At 57.5% G+C, this 21,090-nt stretch overlaps 2 protein-coding genes across 2 annotated transcripts; one reads left to right on the top strand and one right to left on the bottom strand.

The window, feature by feature from the left end:
• Positions 1-91: 91 nt before the first annotated feature.
• On the bottom strand, positions 92-5,161 carry CREB3L3 (cAMP responsive element binding protein 3 like 3). Its single transcript, XM_086767321.1, has 10 exons — positions 5,065-5,161; positions 3,714-3,838; positions 3,300-3,555; positions 2,679-2,794; positions 2,329-2,460; positions 2,145-2,251; positions 1,939-2,007; positions 1,719-1,803; positions 1,245-1,341; positions 92-1,172 (listed from the first exon to the last, which is right to left on the bottom strand). Exons 2-10 carry the CDS (start codon positions 3,834-3,836, stop codon positions 823-825), a joined length of 1,335 nt encoding a protein of 444 aa, XP_086623447.1. The 5' UTR covers positions 3,837-3,838; positions 5,065-5,161; the 3' UTR covers positions 92-822.
• A 1,268-nt stretch (positions 5,162-6,429) lies between these two features.
• MAP2K2 (mitogen-activated protein kinase kinase 2) lies at positions 6,430-17,613 on the top strand. Its single transcript, XM_086767375.1, has 11 exons — positions 6,430-6,557; positions 7,769-7,979; positions 9,439-9,585; positions 10,326-10,403; positions 10,844-10,895; positions 10,979-11,103; positions 12,550-12,763; positions 13,647-13,711; positions 14,551-14,612; positions 15,295-15,340; positions 16,790-17,613. The coding sequence occupies exons 1-11, from the start codon at positions 6,472-6,474 to the stop codon at positions 16,898-16,900; spliced, it is 1,197 nt and encodes a 398-aa protein (XP_086623501.1). The 5' UTR covers positions 6,430-6,471; the 3' UTR covers positions 16,901-17,613.
• The last annotated feature ends 3,477 nt before the right edge of the window (positions 17,614-21,090 follow it).

Genomic DNA, 21,090 nt, shown 5'->3' with positions numbered 1-21,090 from the left:
GAAACAGTTGTGGGGTCCAGCAGACCTCGGAGGGGCAGAGGGAGGAGGGCGCGCAGCGCTGGGGCGCTGACACAAGGGGATCACTGGGGCAGCCGATGCCGTCTCAAATGGAGCTGGGGCTGGGCGGTGGTTGGGATGAGCCACGGCGATTTCCCGTCTGAGATCTGCCTGCGGAGCCTGTCCTGTACACGCTGGTGATTTGGGGATGTCGCTGGGTGGTGGAAGGGGACTGGTGCGGGACTGGGAGCTGTGGGATGGTGCCCCTGGTCCTGCCGCCCTCACTTCTGCCTCCTGCTGTGCCCACTGCTCCCGGGGCAGCCCTGGGCTGGCTCTGGCCACGCGTCCCTGTTGCCTTGTGGCAGCTGGACTCGAGGCGTGCCTGGCCCAAGGGTCCTTGAAACCTTGTGGATCACCCCACACTAAACTAAAGCAGGTGGATTTTTTTCCAAAATACCCTTTATTTAAACATGAAAATAAAGCTTAAAAAAAAAAAAAAGAAAAAGAAAAAACCAACCAGTTCTAATATCATTAGCCAACAAGCCCAGGGCCCCTCTGGTCCCCTCGTCCTCATCCCAAGCGACCGTGTGTCTCTTCTGCAATTCCTGCTGCACCCAAGGGGGCAGGAGCAGCCCCTTCCCTCCCAGTAAGGCCAATGGGAACCAGTCTCATCTTCCCAGTTCACAGATACAAGCAAAGCCAAGTGGGTCCAGCATCTCCCCGCACCCGGAGACAGATCCTAGAGGGGCCACCCTGCGGGCTCGTCCCGTAGGGGATAAGGTGTTGAGCCACCCCATCGCATCCCCCATGGTCCCTGGGTGCTGCTTAAAGCTCCTCAGCTGGCTCCAGCACCGTGGGCCTGCTGTGGCCGGCCTCGGTCCAAGCCAGCGATGCCAGGCCTTGGTGCGGTGTGGTGCCATCCCCCAACACAGCGTCGGCTCGATCCCCATCCCCGCGGCTCAGCCCCTCCGAGGCAAGCGGCTGCGTATCGTTCTGGAGGGAGACTTTGTCTGGGCGCGGGGTGAACGTGCGGCCACCAAAGGTTTCGTGCAGGGTCTTGAGGGCTTCACCAAGGCGCTCCGGCCACAGCGGCTCCAGGGGCTTCTCGTCCCCAGTTTGGGGCTGCGTGTAAGCCACGCGGGAGGCGGCCGCATTGTGCAGGGACCTGGAGAAAACTGAGCACGAAGGAGGGTCAGGGCCCACTCCAGTGCCCGGAGCTCCCAGCGCAGCCCTAGCACAGCACTCACCTCGCACGGGCGTGAAGTCGCCGTCCACCTCAGCCTTGCTGGGGGCAAAGGGGCTGATGGAGGGGAAGATGATGAGCGCAAAAGAGAGCAGCAGGACCTGGGGGCAGAGCAGGGGGACATCACCGCACACAGTGGTGGAAGGGGGGACCAGGTTCTGGGACACGGCTCCCAGAGAGGGGGCTGGTGGCCAGAACCAGGACTGCGTCCCTCCATCCCTCCCGCTGCATGTGCCCCTGCCAGCGTGCCTGTCTGTCCCTTTCTCCATCCGTCCGTCCCTTCCTCCACCTGTCCTCACCTGCCTCCATCCCTTCTTCCATCCATCCAACCTTGGTGCATCCATCCCTCTGCCCTCGCCCACGTCCGTCCCTCTCTCCACCCTTCCGCCCGCCCCTGCCAGCACATCCCTGCGGGTCTAAGCCTCCCTCCCTCCAACCAAGGAGGCTGTGGGGGCGGGGGTTTGGGGGCTCCACACACCGCGATGCAGGTTCCCGTCTGCGCTGCCTTGTTGCTTGACTGTACCACGAGGGCCTGGAGCTTCTTCAGCTGTTCCAGGAGGGACCTGGGAGCAAGGAGGGTCTGTTAGCACCTCCAAGCCTCTCCTGCCCGCCCAGCAGGTCTGGCTGGGGCTGGGGGGGCAGTCCCAGCCCCATCCTACCCCCCCTAGTTGTCCCCATCCTGCCCTGGGAACACCTACGAGTTCTGCTTCTCCAGGTGCAGGACTTTCCTCTGCAGCTCCTGGTTCTGGGCCGTGCACGCTGACATCCTGGGAGACAAGGAGAGGCGGATGAAGTCTGGGGGGGCTGGCAAGGAGCAGTGTGCCCATCACCGGGTGCCCCCAAGGTGCCTGCGACGGGGAGGAGGGGTGCCAGCTGTGCCCAGAGCCGGGATCTGGGGCCGTACCGGCTCTCCAGCCCGTCGATGTACTCCTTCTTCTTCTTGCGGCTCTCCTGAGCTGACTGCTTGTTCCTGATCTTCCGACGGATCTTCTTCAGCACCCGCTCTTCATACTGGGGGATACGGGGAGTGGGGGGTCAGGGCCAGAGTCCCCCAACTCTGCGCCCTTCCCAGGCACCGTGGGACCCACCTTGGTGAGGGGTAGCTGCGTGGGCAGGGACACCCCCTCCTTCGCCAGCAGCTTCTTCTCGTCCTCCGTCAGCACCAGCTCCTGGAACTGCCCCTGGCTCTGCCTCAGCAGGGAGCTGGGCACCGGCGGCTGCTGCGGGGCCATGGACGGGTGAGGGCCCCAGGCAGCGGGGTCACCCCACGTCTGGTCCCAGGAACCACGGCGGGGACCACGGCACGGGAACAGGGATGGGATGGTGGTGCAGGAAGGGGACAAGTATGGGGACGGGGAGGGATGGGAACAGGAATGAGGAGGGGATCACGGTCCAGGAAGGGACGAGGGGGGATGGGGACGCAGGGACAGGGACTCACGGCATCAGAGCTGCCCGAGAGCAGCAGGTCCTTGACGGTGAGGGTGCAGGATGCGGGCGGGGGGCCCACGGCCAGGTCCTGGCTCTCCTCCAGGAAGAAGCCGGGGTGCCACATGTCTGGGAGAGGGGAGAGTGGAGGCTGTCAGCAGTCCTGTGTCCCGCTCTGTCCCCAGTGTCCGCAGTACAGGACCCTCACCTCTGCCACGGCTCCAGGGCTATGGTAACTTGCTGCCACCTGCCAGTCCAGTGGCCCTGGACTCTGGCCCCCTAAACTATCCCTCCGATCCCACCCCAGCCTCCCCCAAACACCCTGCGCTGCTCAGCCCACCTCAGCACCCCCAGTCCCTCCAAACTCCCTCCTCTTCCAGTCTCCCCTACCAATACCTGTCTGCCCAGTTCACCCCCGTTCCAAAGCTCTCCCCACTGCCTCTTCGGCTCCCCCCCGCCCCAGTCCTCCAGACCTCCCAGTTCTCCCCAGTTCCCTCCTGTTCCATCAGCAACCCTATTTTCCTCACTATCCCTGAGAGACTCCAGCTCCCCCATCCCCCTCAGCTTCCCAATGTCCCCAGTCACTCCCAGTGCCCCAGCCTGGTCCTTTGCCCGATCTCTCCCCATGGCTCACCCAGGTCGATGGAGACCTCGGGGTGTGGGACCCCGCCCCCCCCCGGGAGGGGCAGAGCCCGGCAGGGGTTGGCGTAAGGGTACAGGACCTCGCTGGGACCCCCATCGCAGCACCCGGGGGGGCTGTCGAGCTGGTCGGAGGGGGGGTCCTCAGAGACCCCGCTGTCACTGGTGGCTGGGGACCAGCCAGGAGAGTCCGACGTGGAGTCCCCGGAGCCCAGGATGGAGCTGAGGAAGTCCTCGCTGTCCTGGGCACGCTGCGGGGACACAGGCGCCCGTCACCCTGGGGTGTCTGTCACCCTGGGGTGCCCACGCTGCAGGGTGGTCCCAGCTCCCGCCAAGGTGTGGGGATGGGGCTCTCCTGCCAGACCCAGGGACGAGGTGGGGATGGGGCCCCCCAGCCCAGGGGACTCACCCCGTCCTCGTGCCAGGCGCCCGATGGCGTCCCCACCTCCACGCCACGGAGGATCCCGTCCTGGCGATCGAAGAGGAGGTCCAGCAGGTCGAGGCTGTCAAGGCCACCCATGCCGGAGGCCATGGCTGCGAGGTGGCAGGGTCAGGTCCCCAACCCAGTCCCCGTGATCATCCCCTTGCCTCCACCCCCTCCTCCAGTTGCACAGTCCCAGGGACACCTCAAATCGTGGGGCAGGTGAGAGGGAGCATGTCTGGGCACAAGCACACACATGTGCAGGGCCACAGGGAGGTGTACCTACACACGTGTGCACGTGTGTGACTGTGCATGTGACCATGTGGATGTATGCACAGCCTGGGTGCGGACGTGGCCATGCAATGCAACCCAACGGCCATGCAATGTGCACGTGTGTGCCCACGCAGACATGTGCCGGCACCTGTACATGAGCACATGTGGGCACATCTGGCAAAGCCCCACATGCACGCGTGTGGGAGGGAAAGCACAGGCAGGCAGGGGCTCAGGGGCACGGCCATGCCCCGCTCCCACCTCCTTCCAGAAGCTGGAACTCCCAGATCCTCTATTTTTACTCCCAAGAGAACAGCACAGCCAGGGGCTCCCCGCAGGCACCCAGCTGCCCCAGCCCCACCGTGCCCTCCACACGCAGGAGCAGGATGAGCACCCAGACCCGAGGGTTGGGTCAGCTCCTCTGTCCAGCCTCGTCCCACGCGTGTGACTGCACCGGAAGATCAGGTTAATCATTTTGGGTGGCAAGCAGAGGAGGAGGAGGAGACTGCTGCCACTGGCCAACCCCGAGGAGGGACTCAGCCCCACTCTGCCACAGCCACCCCAGGCACTGCTCAAGTCCCCGCACTCAGAGAAAACCAACGGGCCAACTGTTGCTCAACCAGCCGATCAGCTGACTGACAACCCAACTAACTGACCAGCTGACCAACCAGTTGACCAGCCAAATCAATGAACCGGTCAAGAAACAGACCAAATGGTCAACCCTGTTGGTCAACTGACCAACTGACTGACTGACCAAATAACCAACCCACTGACCAACTGACTGACCAGTCAACTGTTCGCTTGATTGATCAACCAACCCACCACCCAACAGCTCAACACACTACACCCAGCCCATCACCCAACTGCCCTTCCCAGCCTGTTAGGGACACTCAAGCGTCCTTCAAGCCAGGTTTGGGGATGGTGGTCATTACCATAATGTTTGGCTGGTCAACCCAGGCAAGGGGCTTCACTGCACCCTACTTCATCCTCAGCCCTTCCGGCAAGCCCTGACAGCCCCCGGGACCATCAGGTAGAGGGATCCCATTGAGTGCCGGCAGCCAGGACGTACCTGTTTCAGATTGCACTCCCACGGATCCCTCCTGTCTTCTCAACTCTCTTGGTGCGTAGGGAGTGGGGTGGACACTGAGCTCAGCCTCCTCCTCCTCCGTGATGCCCTGACCCAAGTGGCAAAGTTTAAATTCCAACTGCACAGAAATAACGTCCCGGATTGCAAAATCTCCCGTCCCTGATTGGGGATGGTGGTGAGCGGTGACAGGGCCACCCTGGGGATGGACCTGCTGTGTTCCGTAACTCATTAGCCAAATGTTTTTGTCCTCCTCTGCTGAGTGGGGCAGGAGGGGCCTGGGGCTGGTGAGCGAAGTCCGAGCGCCGCGATTGCCCGTGAACTTTCACCCACTTTTGGGGACAACTTCCCTCTTTTTTTTTCAGACAAGCGTATCAGCGTTAATCACTTTTTATAGGCGTTGAGAACGACATCCGGGGGAGACTTGGACTCTACCACTTACAGCTTCCTCAACAACCAACCGCGGTCCCCTCTGCTCCCTGCGGCCAGGGCTGGCCGGGACACCCGGGTTCTGCTGCCAGCCTGGCCGCTGCCGGACGGTGAGGCTGCTGACGCCCTCCGCGCCTCAGTTTCCCCCACGGCTGTCTGGAGCTCGCAGACGTTACGGTTTGTTGGCCACCGCGTTCACCCCGCAGCGAGGGCGGCAGCCTCCGGATGAGCCCCTCCTCGCCAGGACCCCCAGGATCCCCTCCACGCAGGGAGGGGACGGGTGACGAAGGCGTGGCGTGGGGACAAGGCCGCGTCCCGTTATCTCCCGCTCGACACCCTCTGACCGGGCAGCAGCGGTGAAAGCAGCCGCCCGTGCCACCCTGCCGCTCCCCGGTTTATGGCCTCGCAGCGGAGACGGGAACCCCTGGAGCCGAGCAAAGGGCGCCTGCCCGCCCGGGGCTGCCGATCGCCCGGCTTTCTTAGGGCCCGTGGGCGGCCCCCGGGCCTGGGGTCGGGCGGGAGGGCGGCGGACGGGCTGGGGGGCTCCGCTGATTACTGTGTCGCTAATTACTGACGAGGCGCTGAGCGCTGGGTCCCTCCGCGCAGCCAGGCGCCGCCCCAGCTCTCCCACCACAGACACCCCCCCCCCCCCCCAACATGTCTACTCCCTCCCGCTCCCGCACAGCGCGCCCCCGCACAGCGCGCTCCCGCACAGCGAGCTCCCGCGAGACTCCTCGGCACCACCCCCCCCGCGGCTCCCAGACCCGCCCTCGCCCCGCCCCGCCCTCGCCCCGCCCCTCCCCTTCTGGCCCCGCCCCTCTCGCGCGCCCCCGCGCCGTGCGGCCGCGCCCCCTATAGGCCTTCGCGGGGTCCCGCCCCCTTATCTGGCCCCGCCCCTGCGCGCCCCCGCGCCGCGCGGCCGCGCCCCCCCGCAAGGCCCCGCAGGCGCGGCCCGGCCCGGCCATGCCGGCCAAGAGGAAGCCGGTGCTGCCGGCCCTCAACATCGCCCCCAGCGCCGCCGAGGGGCCGAGCCCCGACGGCTCCGCCGAGTGAGTGAGTGGCGGCGGGGCCCACCCGGCCTGCGCCGCGGCCCAGGAGCTGGGGGCGCCGGGCCGGAGCGGGCAGCGGGCCTGGACAGTCTGTGGGGACCGGGCAGGGTGGGCGCCGGGCCTGGGGAGACTGTGGGGGCCGGGGAAGGACGGGCACCGGGCCTAGGGGGCTCTGGGGGGCCGGGTCGGAGTGGGCGCCGGGCCCGGGGGGGGGGGCTGGGACAGGCTGGGCGCCAGGCCTGGGGGATCTAGGGGGCCAGGGCAGGGCAGGCACTGGGGCTGGGTGGGGTGGGTAAGGGGTCAGGGAACCAGAGCCAGGGAGGGGGGCAGGTTGGGGTTAGAGGGGCAGGTGGGGAGGGGGTGGTGGCTGGTCTGATCCCTGGGCTTGCTGAGGCGGTGGCAGAGGAGGCTGGGGGCAGTTGAGGCCCGGGGTGTGTGGGGACCAGGCCTGGGCACGCAGGTTGGGGCTGGGGTGGGGACCTAGGCTTTGAAGTGGGGTGGATTTGGGGCAGCAATCAGGGCTGGGTGGCCAGGATGTGTGGGGTGAAGGGTGGTGGAGAGTGGGGCATGGGCATCACATGGTGGTGCTGGGTGGTGAGACCCTCCTAAACCATTGCCTTGGTGGGGGGATAAGGGGATGGGCAGCAAATGGGAGAGAGCAGCTGGAGCCTGTGCGGGCGGCAGGAGCTTGGCAGCAGGTGCTGGGGGAGCACAGACGCCCCTTTGTGCTCTGGAGCAGTGTGTTTAGGGGGTGGTGGGGGGAGTGTAGAGGAGCAGGAGGTTGCTGGAACCCTGGAAAGCCTTTTTCATATTTCACAGGGAAACCCAAGCCTGGCTTCCTGTGTTGGGAGAGGTGGTTGGTGCTGCTGTGCTCTCCGGGCTGAGCTGTGCTGCCTCTTTAAGGGTTGAAGGGTTTTCCCTATTCCTTGGCTTTCCCAAAACAGCTGACTGCACTAAAGCTCCTCTCCAGAGGAGATGTGTGTGTTGGGCAGATATTGCACCACGGGTCTTGCTGTCTGTGTGACCCTGTCAGCACCAGAGCTGAGCCCTGCCTCTCTCCAGAGCTTTGCTTTAGTCTCACTGCTGTATCAGGGGCTGAGTATGTGTCAGACAACAGTTTGCAGTTATTTTTACTCTGCCTTTCTCCTTCTTTCTCAGCACTGCCCTCATGTCTCCTGACTGTCCCTCTTGTCTCCTCCTCCCCTCTCCAGGGCAAACTTGGTGGACCTTCAGAAAAAGCTTGAGGAGCTGGAACTGGATGAGCAGCAGAAGAAGCGCCTGGAAGCTTTCCTCACGCAGAAAGCCAAAGTGGGCGAGCTGAAGGACGATGACTTTGAGAGGATCTCTGAACTGGGAGCCGGCAATGGCGGTGTGGTCACCAAAGTGCAGCACAAACCCTCAGGGCTCGTTATGGCACGGAAGGTAACTGGGGGCAGGAGGAGTGGGCTGTGGTACCGTGCTGGAGCATCTGGCGCTTGCCTTGGCCCTGGGAGAGCCAGCTTCGGTTGGGATCTCTGCGCTGACCCAGCTGCACCCTAACCATCTCGCCTGGGTCGGAACCATGGTTCCAACTGCCCCCAGCTAGGTTTTATGTGGAGCCTCTGCTACTTCATCTCTGAGCTGCCCTGCTCTGAGGAAGGCATGCTCTCTGCGATGGGTCCCCGGCGTTTGGAGCACCTTGTGTGCTAACATAAGCTTATTCATTTTTCCAGTGCAGCTGATTTAAATGAACTTAGCTAAACTGGATACAAGCAGTAGGAAGAGGATCTCTTGAGGATCCTAGGTTGTGGCTAACTGGACATGGCAGGTGGAGGGATGAGTTTGGCACACATACATTCCTCGCCACCTGCGTAACAGATCCCCAAGGTGGTTCCAAGCAGCTGTGACCCATGGTTCCTCTCAGACGTGGGTTATGGGTGATGTCTTTGCTGTGGTGCCCTGTAGTAGAAAACTAGGACATGCTTTGTCTGCCTATTAGAAAAGGCAGTGCACGCAAGAAAAGCGTGACTGCTCATTTGTAGGACAGCTTCCTTGAAAGTGTCTGGTCTCACCTGCTGTTGGGATGGTTTAGTGGGTCTTCAGGAGCAAACCTGCTTCTCTAGGTGGCTTAATTCAGAGCTGCACTCTGAGTCTTCCAGGGCATTTGATTTGGGAGTGTTGGATGTCACTGGGTGGTTTTGAGATCGTTGGGAGCTCTGTGTTCAGAAACTGAGGCGAAGGCGAGCTGCAGCATTGCTGTCCTTCCTGCAGAGACCGGCCTTTGTAGGTCTGTGGGAAGGACAGACGCCCCTGGGGTTGGGATCCTAGAGCCTACAGTAGAAGTGGCTCTTTTTTTCTGACCTGCCATTGTACTTTCTGGCCTCTGGCTTCCCTACCCACAGCTGTGTTAGCTGACTCTACGTGGAGCCCAAGGAATAAAGCAACTGCTCTTTCACGTGCATAATCTTCACTTTACTTTTTTTTTTACTTTCTGTGGTTTCCTTGATATCAGAGCACCTCTTCTTACAACACCTACAGAACTTGTGAAAATGTTCCCGTCTGCTGAGTCAGATCTGCATCAAGCTTCTAATTTGTCTTTCTGCTCTGTATCCTGTGCCATCTTCGTGTTACATGGCTGGCAGGTGCCTCAGTCACTAACAGGCTGCACAGGGTTCTCCCTCTCCCTTTACCCTTAATGTTATCTGCAAATGGTAAAAAGTCTACGCCAAAGCAGAGCTTCCATTGAAGACTTTGTTTCTTTCAACACTCAGGACTTGCTCACATGATTCCTGTAAGGCTGTTGATTTGTTGGGTTTTTTTGTTTGGTGTTTTTTTTTTTGTTTGGTTTTTTTTTTTTTTTTTCTGGGCATTTCACCTTGAATATTTCTTTCTTTCTTGGCAGCTGATTCATTTAGAAATCAAACCGGCCATCAGGAATCAGATTATACGAGAGCTGCAGGTGCTGCATGAGTGTAATTCCCCGTATATTGTGGGTTTCTACGGAGCCTTCTACAGCGACGGAGAGATTTCCATCTGCATGGAGCACATGGTGAGTCCCCGTTCTTCCTCTGCCAACTGCTGCTCCCAGGACTGTTCTGAACTGCATCTCCCCAAGACTTGAAACTGCAGGTGAAATGGGTTAGGGTGCTGGCTGCTCCTTGCTCTGGCTGCAGCAAGGCCACTGTGCTCCCGGCAAGAGCTGCACGCTCCTACTTAGGCATCGAAATGACAGAGAGCGCGACTTTTTGGAAAGCGGAAGCAGAGGTTTGGGGTTTGGCCAAACGGAAATGTTGTAAACCTGCTGTTTACAGAGCTTGCTGTGAAGCATGATGTGCATTTTCTGTTGTCTCTGGTGGAGAACAGTGTTGTCACTCCTCTGGATCAGTGCTGACAGCATCATCTTCACGTTTACCGCTGGGGAAAAGGAAGCTAAGAACTAATAGCAAGAAATAGAGCTGATGGAAGATAGCATTGAAATAGTCTTCAATGAGAAGCTTGAGCTCTGATCACAAGATACGTTTTTGTCCGCTGTCAAAGGAGCGTGCTCGATGCTGGGTTGTTGCAGACAGCTGTGTACTGCTCATATACCACTTGCTCTCTCTGGGCATGTGTCATAGTTCAGCCCTGATCAGGACCAGACTACGCAGTCTCTCTCTCACTCCCCCCACCCTCTGAGAGAACAGGGAGAGAAAGACTGCGTAGTCTGGTCCTTGCTTGCCGGTGCAGCCAGCTACTCTATTTTCCTGCTGGAGATTGGCGTGTTGGTCATTTTGATCTTCTTCATTTTAGGATGGTGGCTCTTTGGATCAAGTGTTGAAAGAAGCCAAAAGAATTCCCGAGGAGATCTTGGGGAAAGTCAGTATAGCGGTGAGTTGTGGTGGCTCTTCAGACTTCCAGAAAGGATTTGCTAGGCATGGCTTGGAAATAATGCTTGTGTGCCTTACGAAGCTTTCTTCATTTCCTCATTTCCTGTCTTGACCTGGGGCAAGAAGCAATGGTGTGTGCGAGAGGGGACGGGGAAGCACATTCCCAACCACTCTCCATAGCTCTGGCCTTTTGCAGTGCACTGGCTGGTGTTGACTTCTCCTGGAGAAGATTTGGGAGTAGCTTTCTCAGGCGGTTAACCCAAGATCTGTGATTGACTTGGTGATAAATTGCAAAGCCTGAAACGTGTGGACACTGTGGGACAGCTTTCCTTGCCAAGCTGCAGTGTGGCAGCGCCTGGAGTTGATGCAATGTGTCCTGCTGAAGGGAAGGCAGCTTCCCTTCCCAGCTGTGATCTCATCTTGTCTTTAATTTCCTTCTAGGTTCTGAGAGGCTTGGCGTATCTGAGAGAAAAGCACCAAATCATGCACAGAGGTGAGAGGAGGAACCTAAAAATAACTGCCTGCGATGCAAGAGCCTTGTGTCACGTTTACACTCTTCTCTCTTGCCGTTGTCAGATGTGAAGCCTTCTAACATCCTGGTTAATTCTCGAGGAGAGATTAAGCTGTGTGATTTCGGAGTCAGCGGTCAACTCATTGACTCCATGGCAAACTCTTTTGTGGGAACTCGGTCCTACATGTCTGTAAGTTTCTTTCAACTTCTGGCTGGTTTTTTTTGTTTGTTTGTTTTGGGGTTTTTTTTTGTTGTTTTTTGTTGTGGTTTTTTTTTTTTTTACAGTTTCTGTTCAGCTTGGCTTTACAGAGTCAGTGTGTAGTGTCCAATTTGCTTGCAGTTTTGCTCTTCGTTTCCATCCTCATCTGGGCTGCCCATTTCCTGGCTCACACTAGGGGTGAGCGCCATGCTTCGAGGCACTCTGCACTGCAGAGACTTGCAGGGAAAGACATTTTGCATCCTACAGATACTTCCATATTTTTATTTTGGCGAGTGTGTTTGGTTTCAAAAATACCTTCTTTTTCTGTATGCAAAGCTCTGTCCAAAAAACTGAGTGCAAGAGGATGCAGATGCTGGTACACGCACTTCCTCTGCTGCTCTGATCATGTGTGCTTGCTGGCAAAATTGGGGTAAAACCAGTTTATTGCAGCTGGGTTTTGGTGCGGGCTAATGGGAAATTAAAGCCAAATTGGAGTAAGCCAGTGAGAGTGAACTGCAGGAAGAGGCTCTGAGCAACCTGATCTAGTCAGGGATGTCCCTGCTCCTTGCAGGGGGGTTGGACTAGATGACCTTTGAAGGTCCCTTCCAACTCTAACCATTCTATAATTCTAAGAGCTGGTTGTGCCTCTCCTTTAAATAAGAATTGTAATCATCATTAGCTCAGCTGCTGATGATAGAGCACCAGTAACAATAAAATTGCCTCCTGGCTAGTTCTGAGTCGCCAGGTCCTGCTGGCTGAAAGGCAGAGGGTAGGTGGGGGTCTTCTCCACATGCTGTGTGGTTGTGGCTGGGAAGTAGCTGTGGGTTGTTAGGGAAGCCGTCAGAAGATACTTCTGTGCTTAGGTCTGAGCTGCTCTCGTATTTTGGGAATGGTTATTCAAGTACAGTTATAGTTGGACAGTGGCTATTTAAAAATAATACCTCCTTTGCACTCAGCCACTGGGTCTGCACAGCTGACTCAAAGCTGCCAGTATGGATGACTTGCATTGATTTATTTTTAATTTTTCTTTTTCTTTCAGTAGTAATAGCCTAGAGTTGATTTTCTGCTCCTTAAATTTCTCTTGGGCAATGAATGGGGGCGGGGGGGATTGTTAATAAATTGAGTTCATTAGATCTCGGCATACAGAGAAACAGATTCCTACTCTGGACTCCTAAGTATAAGCAGCTCTGAATGCTGCTCAACTGTAGCTGTTGATCAGATGCATACAAATGCTTTGTGTTTGCACATGATCTTTCTTTTGCATCCCCTTTGCACATGACCCCTTTGGGACAGTTCTTTCCCTGGACGGGGGGAGCACTGAGATGGAGAGGTCATCAGAATATTGAGTCTCATCTATTTAATTTCACTGCTTGATGTTTATGGCTCTGCGTATTGCCATTCTTTGTCAATGTGCGTTTCTGTGGTCTTCTGTTCCAGCCTGAGCGGTTGCAGGGCACCCACTACTCAGTCCAGTCCGACATCTGGAGCATGGGTCTGTCGTTAGTGGAGCTGTCTATCGGAAGGTACCCAATCCCCCCGCCAGACTGCAAGGAACTGGAAGCAATATTTGGCCGTCCTGTGGTGGACGGGACAGAGGGAGAGTCTCACAGCATCTCACCGCGGGCCAGGCCCCCAGGACGCCCCATCAGTGGTAGGGGCTGTCGTATGCATTGGAAACAACATGCAGACAGGGGGAGAAGGGGTTGGGTTTTGTTTGGTGTGGCTGGGTTAGCCAGAGGCTGTTTTGGATGAGGTTGTGGATGGGAGGCAAGTGTTTCTCTGGAGGCTCCTCCCTGCAGAGCAGATGAAGCCATGCCAGTGCTCCAGCAGAATCCACTCAGCTGCAGAGGTTTGTAATTCCTCACGAGCACAGGTGGGAGTCTGGTCTTGCATGGAGAGGTGAGGAGACTGCTCTCAGGATGCCAGCTGGGGTCTACTAAGATTTTGAAGGGCTCAGTTTATATGCTTTTAGATGCTGCCGTGTCCCACGAGAAAGCTCAAGCCGTGCAGCAAAGCACCGCACGCTCGGGACAGTGCAGGCTGTTGGGATGTTGACCCCTTGAGGAAGTGCTTTGAGGGATGCTGTCACAGCCCGTGTTAGTCCTCAGGCTCTGCCTGTGCTGCCAGCAGATTCCTTTCAAGCTAGGGGCGGCTCTGTGGGAACAGCTTTGCCAGGAGCTCTCCTACCAAACTGGCACGGGTGTTTGAAGGAGGCTCAGCTTGAGCCATTTGCTTGGAAGCAGAAGGCTCTAGAAGTGCTGCCAGCCTGCCGCAGCAGATGGTCTTGTACTCTCCAAATGCTCCAAGCTTGGAAATAGATCTGAACTATAGGTGCAGTGAAAGAAATCTGAAATCTCGGAATGTGTTTTGGTTTTTTCTCTGTTATTTTTTTAACTGCAAGTCAGTTTCCTAGTGGGTTGCATCTGCTTCTCCCAGACAAAGTCCCACAGCACGTGTGCTTTTCACACAAAATGAAGCCTTTTGCTGTCCCTGAACAGCCTCTCATCACTGTTTTTGTCATCTTAACCATGCAGGCCATGGGATTGACAGCCGGCCTGCGATGGCCATCTTTGAACTGCTGGATTATATAGTCAATGAGGTGGGTATTTCTTCAGCTTTGCTGGGCTTCCCTGAGCTACCACAGTGTCGTGTCCACTCTGCTGAGTCAGGGTGGGCTCCAAAAACTTTGTTTGAACAGGGGCTTTTTAGTAGAGAACCCCTGTTCCCATCTCCTTGTATCACAAAAGTATCTCTGGTTTTGGAATAAAGCTCTGCTGGGGGAAGTTCATGGTACCCTTGAAAGAGGAGAGCGGTGAAGGGAGCTCTTGGCTGTAATGACCTGCTTCTTCGTGCAACCAGCCATTTAAAACGTGGTCCTCCCTAAATCACCAAAGGATGAATGTTCCCTCTGTGGAGACGCTGTGGTCATGCACTTTTTTTAACTGAAGCCCTTTGAACGAGGGGTGACCAGTGCTAAAATCCCAGGCTGAAGTGCCCTACCAGACTGGCAAGGTAGAGTCCATCCCACCAGAAAGTGGAAAGTGCAGCTTCCTCTTTAAAGGTGATAGGAGTTGACTCCCAATTATTGTTTCTGGATCAGCTTTGTCTGCCTTAGGCGTTGCCAGAGCTGGGATTTGCGAGGTTGGATCCAGAATTGCGATGCTGCAATTTTGGTTTCCCAGCTTTGGCAGTGATTCAGCGTGGGGCCACCCCAGCTGCATGTCGTGCTGGGGCAGCAGTTTGCTGCCAGCCCAACCGCGTGCTGCCAGGGTAAGAAATGGCAGAGAGCAGTTCCCTGGTTGTAAAGGGCAGCTTAGAGGAGGAGGATAGCTGTAGAGCACAGCTTTTCTGCAGTTCATTAAAGACATTAGGTGACACCCTGTTATTTGACCCATTAACACACAATGATACAGAAAACCATTCTCCTTTTCTCTGCAGCCACCTCCCAAGCTTCCAAATGGAGTTTTCACACAAGATTTCCAGGAGTTTGTAAATAAATGGTAAGGATTTCCTCTTATGGCTGAAGGTGGAGGCCTGTAGGTACTCCCTGACAGCTCTGCAGGCTGCTGCTCCACCCAAAATGTTCAGTGTAACGGAGTACTCTCCTGTAGATGGTCTGTCCCTGGCTACGGTGTGATCCCGCATAGTGCTGGGAACTCCTGCCTTGGGAAGGGTTGGAATAAAAGCAGTTTCTTTGTGGCGATGCTTAGCAGTGTCCCAGTACCTTCTAAATGTGCGCCTGGCAGGGGGATGGTGGAGCAGATTGCCGGAGCGGTGAGGCACCCCACAGCCCTTGCAGGCACCAGGCATACACCATCGACTTCTGGACCTTCTGACGCGGTGGGGGGACACCTGAAGATCCTGCCGCAGCTCCCATTAAATCGTGGAAACTGGACACTACAGAAATACCTAATCCCCACCAAGTGTTAGATCCTGTTCTCCCTTTACAAGGGGCAGTTCATCCATGCGGTCTAGAAGGGACACATGCTGCAGCTCTCCCTAGGAGCTGAGCTGTTGGAGATCATGCTTCCTGAGCCATTTCCATGCTGCCAGGCTCCTGGGGAAAGCAGCCAGGAGATCAAGTGGCTTTCAGTGAAGCTGGAGACCTTTCCAGCCAGATAACTGGTTTCCCACAAGATATGTCTCAGTGTTGGTTTTGCTCTCTTGTTCTTCTCATTTCAGCTTAATTAAAAATCCAGCAGAACGAGCAGATCTGAAGATGCTGATGGTAAGTGGGGAGAGCAGCCTTCTTTCTGCAGTGGGGTGGCTCCAGATCTGTAAACTGCTGCCCCGTTCCTCTGAGCCTCTCTTGCTCAAAAGCCTGGAAACTCCCAGGCTGAGCTAAAGATGAGCCAAATAGCGCTCAGGAGAGGGAGTGACTCACTCACCTTCGATTCAAAGGCAGTGATGGTATCTAGCCCAGGATAGGAACCACCCAGCTGTCCCATACGTGTGGAGGTGCCTGGGACAAGCCTTTGCCTCCCGAGCTGGGCAGATGGATATGAATCTGTGGGCTGAATATGAGCTGGCAGTGTGTGCTCACAGCCCAGAAGGCCAACCGCATCCTGGGCTGCGTTGAAAGCAGCGTGGCCAGCAGGTTGAGGGAGGGGATTCTGCCCCTCTGCTCCGCTCTGGTGAGACCCCACCTGCAGCGCTGCGTCCCGCTCTGGAGCCCCCAACATCAGAAGGACGTGGAGCTGATGGAGAGGGTCCAGAGGAGGCCACGCAGATGCTGAGAGGGCTGGAGCAGCTCTCCTGTGAGGCCAGGCTGGGAGAGCTGGGGCTGTTCAGCCTGGGGAAGAGGAGGCTCCGGGGAGACCTGAGAGCGGCCTTCCTGTACTTCAGGTACTGCAGGAAAGATGAGGAGGGACTCTTTATCAGGGAGTGTAGTGATAGGAAGAGGGTTAACGGTTTTAAACTGAAAGAGAGTAGATTTAGATTCGATATTTGGAAGAAATTCTTAACTGTGAGAGTGGTGAGGTGCAGGAATGGGTTGCCCAGAGAAGTTGTGAATGTCCCATCCCTGGAAACATTCAAGGCCAGGCTGGACGGGGCTTTGAGCGACCTAATCTGGTGGAAGCTGTCCCTGCCTATGGTGAGGGGGATTGGAATGAGATCTTTAAGGTCCCTTCCAACCCAAACCCTTCTATGAGCCCAGTTTAACTGTGTTGACCTCTGCTTTCTTCCTCAGCATCGTGCTGAGCCTCTGAGCTACATCTGGGTGCTCCCATGCAGCCCTTGCAAAGGGGTCCCATGTCCTTGTGGTCCCATGCCCTTGTGCCAAAGTTGTCCTGTCTTGTCTGTGCTTCTCCACTAATTTCTGTGCCCCGGAGAGCAGGATTTGCCATCCAGGGGCAAGCGAGGACCATGGGCCTGCCCATCCAGAGCAGTGTTTTGGTCTCACAAGCAGGGGCCACACAGGCTCTGCTGTCCTTTAAATCTTGCTCCCATGCCTGCGTCTCGGCTGCATGGCTTAAAAACCCAGCCACAGCGCTGCAAGCAACAAATATTTTCTCAAAACTTACTGTCACTGCCTGAGAGCAGCCTGAGCCTGTAGCACCAGGATCCTCTCTCCACTTCGAGGCCTGGCCCCACAGCACGGGGCTGGGGCTGGGTTTTGGGAACCAGGGAGCATCCAGCGACGCACGTTCCTCACCCTGTTTCCTTTCACTTTCAGACTCACACCTTCATCAAACGCTCCGAAGTCGAGGAGGTGGATTTCGCCGGCTGGCTGTGCAAAACGCTGCGGTTGAACCAGCCCAGCACGCCCACCCGCGCTGCCATGTGAGGCCACGCCGACTGCCTGGTGTCGGTACATCTGCCTCTGTCACCATTTCCTCTCCTTCAGTAAATGACAGAACTGCCCTCCTTCCTTCTCCCCAGCCCCTTCTCGCCTCGCATCCCAGCGGCAAAGCACCATCCCCTCGGAAGCGTCTTTGTCGGCCGCCCCTCAGCCAAAGCGGGGTTGGTTTCTTTTGATGTGGGGGTGTTCCAGGCCTCTGCTCCAGCTCTGGAGCTCCTGACACTTGGGAAGTGTGGTGCTGCTTATGTTAAGTTTTCGGTTTTGTTTTTGTTTTGTTTTTGTTTTGTTTTGGGTTTTTTTGGGAAACATGTTCACTTGGGTTAAAAAAAAAAAAGAAAATAATTGTGTGTGTGTGTGTGTGTGCACACTTGCATGTGTGTGAGATGGTGGCAGGGGACGGGGACGAGGGGCTGCACAGCAGATGCTTCAGCTCCTCCTTGGTTTTCACATGGGTTCTGTGGGACGGAGAAATCAGTGGGGCCAGGGATGGTGGCCCAAAAGAGTGTCACCGTCCTGCCCGGGGTGACTGGGGACGAGGTGGGCGCCCTGCCGATGCGGGCAGGAGCTCTGCGGGATGATGTATGGCTGAGCTGGAGAAGAGCGTAGTGCTGAGCTCCCTCCTGGCCCATCTGTGGGTGGAGGAGAGGAGAGATTTGTATTTTCTTTTGTTTTCTTCTTAAACGGTTGTTTTTAAAGTCGCTTCTTGTCATGCACTGGATATTTAGTGAAGGGACTTGATCTGTTGAGCGCAGGCTGAGCTCTAGGCGTGCAGCGGCAGGGAGTCGGGTGGGTGCAGTGAGGTGAGTGTGTGAGGGGTTCCCCCGGGACTGTGGCTCCTCGGCAAGCTGTGGCTTGCACCTTTAGGTGCCAAGGCGAGGAGAGAGCATGAGCTTTTCTTCTCCGGCTCCTTCCAGCCCAGAGAGGTGGGAGGCAGAGCCCGATTGTCCACCGTGGCCAGGGCAGGCTGGACTAGCCTGGGAGTGGGGTCCCTCTCCTGACCCCACCATCTCCTGGGGACAATGAAATCCCTCCAGGCTGTGGGTTTTCCCCCTCCAGCTGCCTCTCGCTTATCCCATGAGTGGCCTTGGCCATCGTGGCGGTAGCAGAGCCCCAGGGCTCCCTGTCAGACCCCCCAGAGCCCCCCGCTCCCTTTGGCCAGGATGTGTGGAGTGCTGGGGCTGGGCCTTGCAGGGAGGGGATGAACCCAGCCAGCCGGACTTGCGCTGTCCCATGGTCGTGGGGTTTTCCAAAGGCCGCCTCAGCCTGACCATGGCTGATGGTCTGCCCCTGTCGCGTTCCCTCCGACCCCACGGCTCCAGGGGCCGAGCCCCGGCTGAGTGGCTGGGTCCATCCCCGCCAGCACCGGCTGCGCTGTGGGGATGGCAGCTCCCCGCTGTCACCTCATTTTTCACCCTGTGGATGTATTTTCGGGTGACTCGCCCCTCCCACGCGGGGTTCTGCGATCCCCAAGCCCCCCATGAGGAGCTGACATTTAGAAGCTTGATGGGACTTTTTTTAATGTGTTTTCCTTCTTTTTGGGCTGTTCCTTTCTCCTTCCGCCCCCCTCCCCCCACCATTGGCCTGGTGAGTCCCACCATGACAGCCCCCCAAAAGCAAGTGCTGTGACTTGGTAACCCCAGACCCCTCGTACCCCCTTTTCTTTCCCCTTCCCCAGCAAAGGATGATGGCAGTGCCCTGTTTGGGACAAGCGCCGGCGCAGCTACATCCCCCCCCCCAAGGCAAACCCTGGGGGGAGACCCCAGGTTTTGGTGGGAGGTCTGTGCTTGCTGGGTCAGCTTGTGCCCAGACAAGGCACCCCGGAGTGGCAGGGATGCTCATCGTTATGGTTTTGCCTTTTAATTTACGTGGGAGACAGGGAACAGGGACAGTTCATAAAGCTTTAGGGTAGTTTCAGTTGGTTTTGGTGCTGGGTTTTGGAGGAGGCGCAGGAGAAAGTGTATGGAGCATTTTGTTGGTGCAGGTTTGTTTTTTGGTTTTTTTTTTTTTTTTTTAAACTCTATATTTTCATCGTGAAAAAAAAATAAATAAATGGCACTTTACATTTAAAGGCCTTTTCTCTTCTTGGTTGTGCCGCAAATGGCTTTAACCCCTGCAGAGCCGGAACCTCGGTGGGTCCTGCCTGGATGGGAGCGATGTCACTGACCCTGCTTGGGGACGCGGCCACGCTGGGATGCGCCGGCGGCTTTTGCCGAGATGCGCCGGTGGCTCTGCCACACTGCCCATCGGCTGCCTCCAGCGGAAGCAGGCGATAACGGAATTACCTTAGCACAAGGCAGCCACGGCTGGAATGGGTGCGCAGGGTCTGAGGACGGTGCGGTACCCTAAATCGTGCCCCAGGGGAGCCAGGATCAGCTCGGAAATATTTGGGGTAAAATATTTACAGCTCTGAAATATTTAAGGTGAAATATTTGTGGCTCTTAAATATTTAGGGTGACAAGAAGCAGGGAGAGGTGAAACTGGGCTCTGCCAGCCCCGGGCAGCGGTGGTGGAACCTAAATCAGGCCCAGAATTGAAAAATGACTTTATTTTGCAGAGTTTGTGTGGCGTTAGTGATGTCAGGGCTCTGGGGAGGTGATGTTGGGCACCCACCTTGGTGCAGTTCCCTCTGTGAAGCTCCTATAGTGGCACTTTTGGGGGCCCCGGTTTTGCTTTTCCTGGTGCTGTGGGGTCCCCCCTGGGAGTCTGGGCTGTCCCACAGAGACCGGGATAAACTCTCTCCACTCACGGGAGCTGTGGCAGGTTTCGGTGATGTTGTCTGGGAATCGTGGTGGGGGTCCGGGGCTGGGCATGAGCATGGCTCCTGCGGCACAGAGCGGGTTTAGGGGTGCAGGAAGAGGGTGGGGTTTGGCCGGGGCTGGGGGAAGGGGAACCCCCCAGCCCTGCTGCTTTTGTGGGGCAGGACAGGGGTGTTGGGGGTCCTGTCCTCACCAGACATCCCATATCCGTGGTGCAGATGGTTTTGGGGTGGCCCCGGTGTGGGGAGGGCCTTGGGGTTTGGGGGGGGTGGGTGGGGGAGGCCACGCTGGGGCTTCATCTTTGGGCAGGGGGGGGCTCTGGGCACGCCCCCGGCCGCAGCGGGGGAAAGCGAAAGCAGCCAGCGAGCGTGTGGCAGGGCCCCGCTGTGGGGTGGAGCCTGGGGGGGGCCCAACCCAGCCCCCTGCACCCCCCCCCGCCTTCCCTCTCCCACCACGCAGTGTTGGGGCCCAGGGACCCCCCCAGTGCCCGCTTACAGACCCGTTCCCCCATCCTGCCTCAGTTTCCCCACTTGTAGAATGGAGTTAATGATACCACCCCCCCCCTTCCGAAAAACTGTCAGGGGCTCCCACTGGCCGGGATGGGGGTGGGTGCCACTGCGAGGAGGTGAGTGGGATTATTTAAGGAAAAAAAGGGGAGAAATGAGGAAATCCCAGGGTGCTGGGCTGTGGGGCTGGAGCAGAGGCCTCCCGGAGCCCCTGGCATTGTTTGATTGAAGCCTTTTATTATCTTTATTTTTCTTATTTTAATTAATTTTAACAAAAATATTATTAATTTAGAATCTTACTTAAAACACTGCTAAGGCTGAGCGCCCCGTGGCAGCCAGTGTCCTATGCGGATGAGCCTGCAGGAGACCAGCCGTAAGGAGCTGTTCACTCTGGAGCGGAATGGTGGGGATCTGTAAGAGACCCGGTGCTCTTGTCGTGGGTGGGGGCTGCTGTTACTGTGTGTGCGTGTGTCCCCTCGGGGGCAGGCCTGCAGCTGGTGGTGGCTCCTGGCCCTGCCAGGCTGGCTCCCAGCCCACCGGTGACCTTGGGCAGAGCTCGCCCTGTCCCCTTCCCAGCGTGGGAGGGGGACAGACGGACAGTGGAGGGGCTCTTGAGGAACAGGGCGGGGGGGCCGTGCAGAGAAGCCGGGGGCACGGAGGTGCCCTGTGGGCTGACGCGTAGGAGGGTGACACGGGTGGGTTCGGGGTTGTGAGAAGGTGGCGCACGGGGAGGGGGGCTGGGGGCCCAGAGGTGACACGTGGTGAAGCGGTGACACGAGTGGGGCCGAGAGTGCGGGGAGGTGCCCCGTGGGGTGACACGCAGGGGGGGGCTGGGGCTGTGGGAGCAGCGCACGCGGGTCCGAGGAGGCCGTGGGGGCTCTTAAAGGGGCCTCGCGCCCCCCCCCCTCAACCC

The sequence above is a fragment of the Chlamydotis macqueenii genome, chromosome 26 (genome assembly GCF_036417535.1).
Source record: "Chlamydotis macqueenii isolate bChlMac1 chromosome 26, bChlMac1.mat, whole genome shotgun sequence".
In the NCBI taxonomy this organism is placed as follows: Eukaryota; Metazoa; Chordata; class Aves; order Otidiformes; family Otididae; genus Chlamydotis; species Chlamydotis macqueenii.
This window is presented reverse-complemented; position numbering and strand designations above follow the sequence as displayed.

Excerpts from the sequence above, each read along its gene's own strand:
- CREB3L3 (XM_086767321.1), bottom strand. The coding sequence starts at position 3,836 with ATGGCCTCCGGCATGGGTGGCCTTGACAGCCTCGACCTGCTGGACCTC. Across the intron at positions 3,556-3,713 it reads GCGCCTGGCACGAGGACGGG|CGTGCCCAGGACAGCGAGGA; the intron begins GTGAGTCCCCTG and ends GTGTCCCCGCAG. Across the intron at positions 2,461-2,678 it reads TCTCGGGCAGCTCTGATGCC|CAGCCGCCGGTGCCCAGCTC; the intron begins GTGAGTCCCTGT and ends ATGGCCCCGCAG.
- MAP2K2 (XM_086767375.1), top strand. The coding sequence starts at position 6,472 with ATGCCGGCCAAGAGGAAGCCGGTGCTGCCGGCCCTCAACATCGCCCCC. Across the intron at positions 11,104-12,549 it reads GAACTCGGTCCTACATGTCT|CCTGAGCGGTTGCAGGGCAC; the intron begins GTAAGTTTCTTT and ends CTTCTGTTCCAG. Across the intron at positions 14,613-15,294 it reads CAGGAGTTTGTAAATAAATG|CTTAATTAAAAATCCAGCAG; the intron begins GTAAGGATTTCC and ends TTCTCATTTCAG.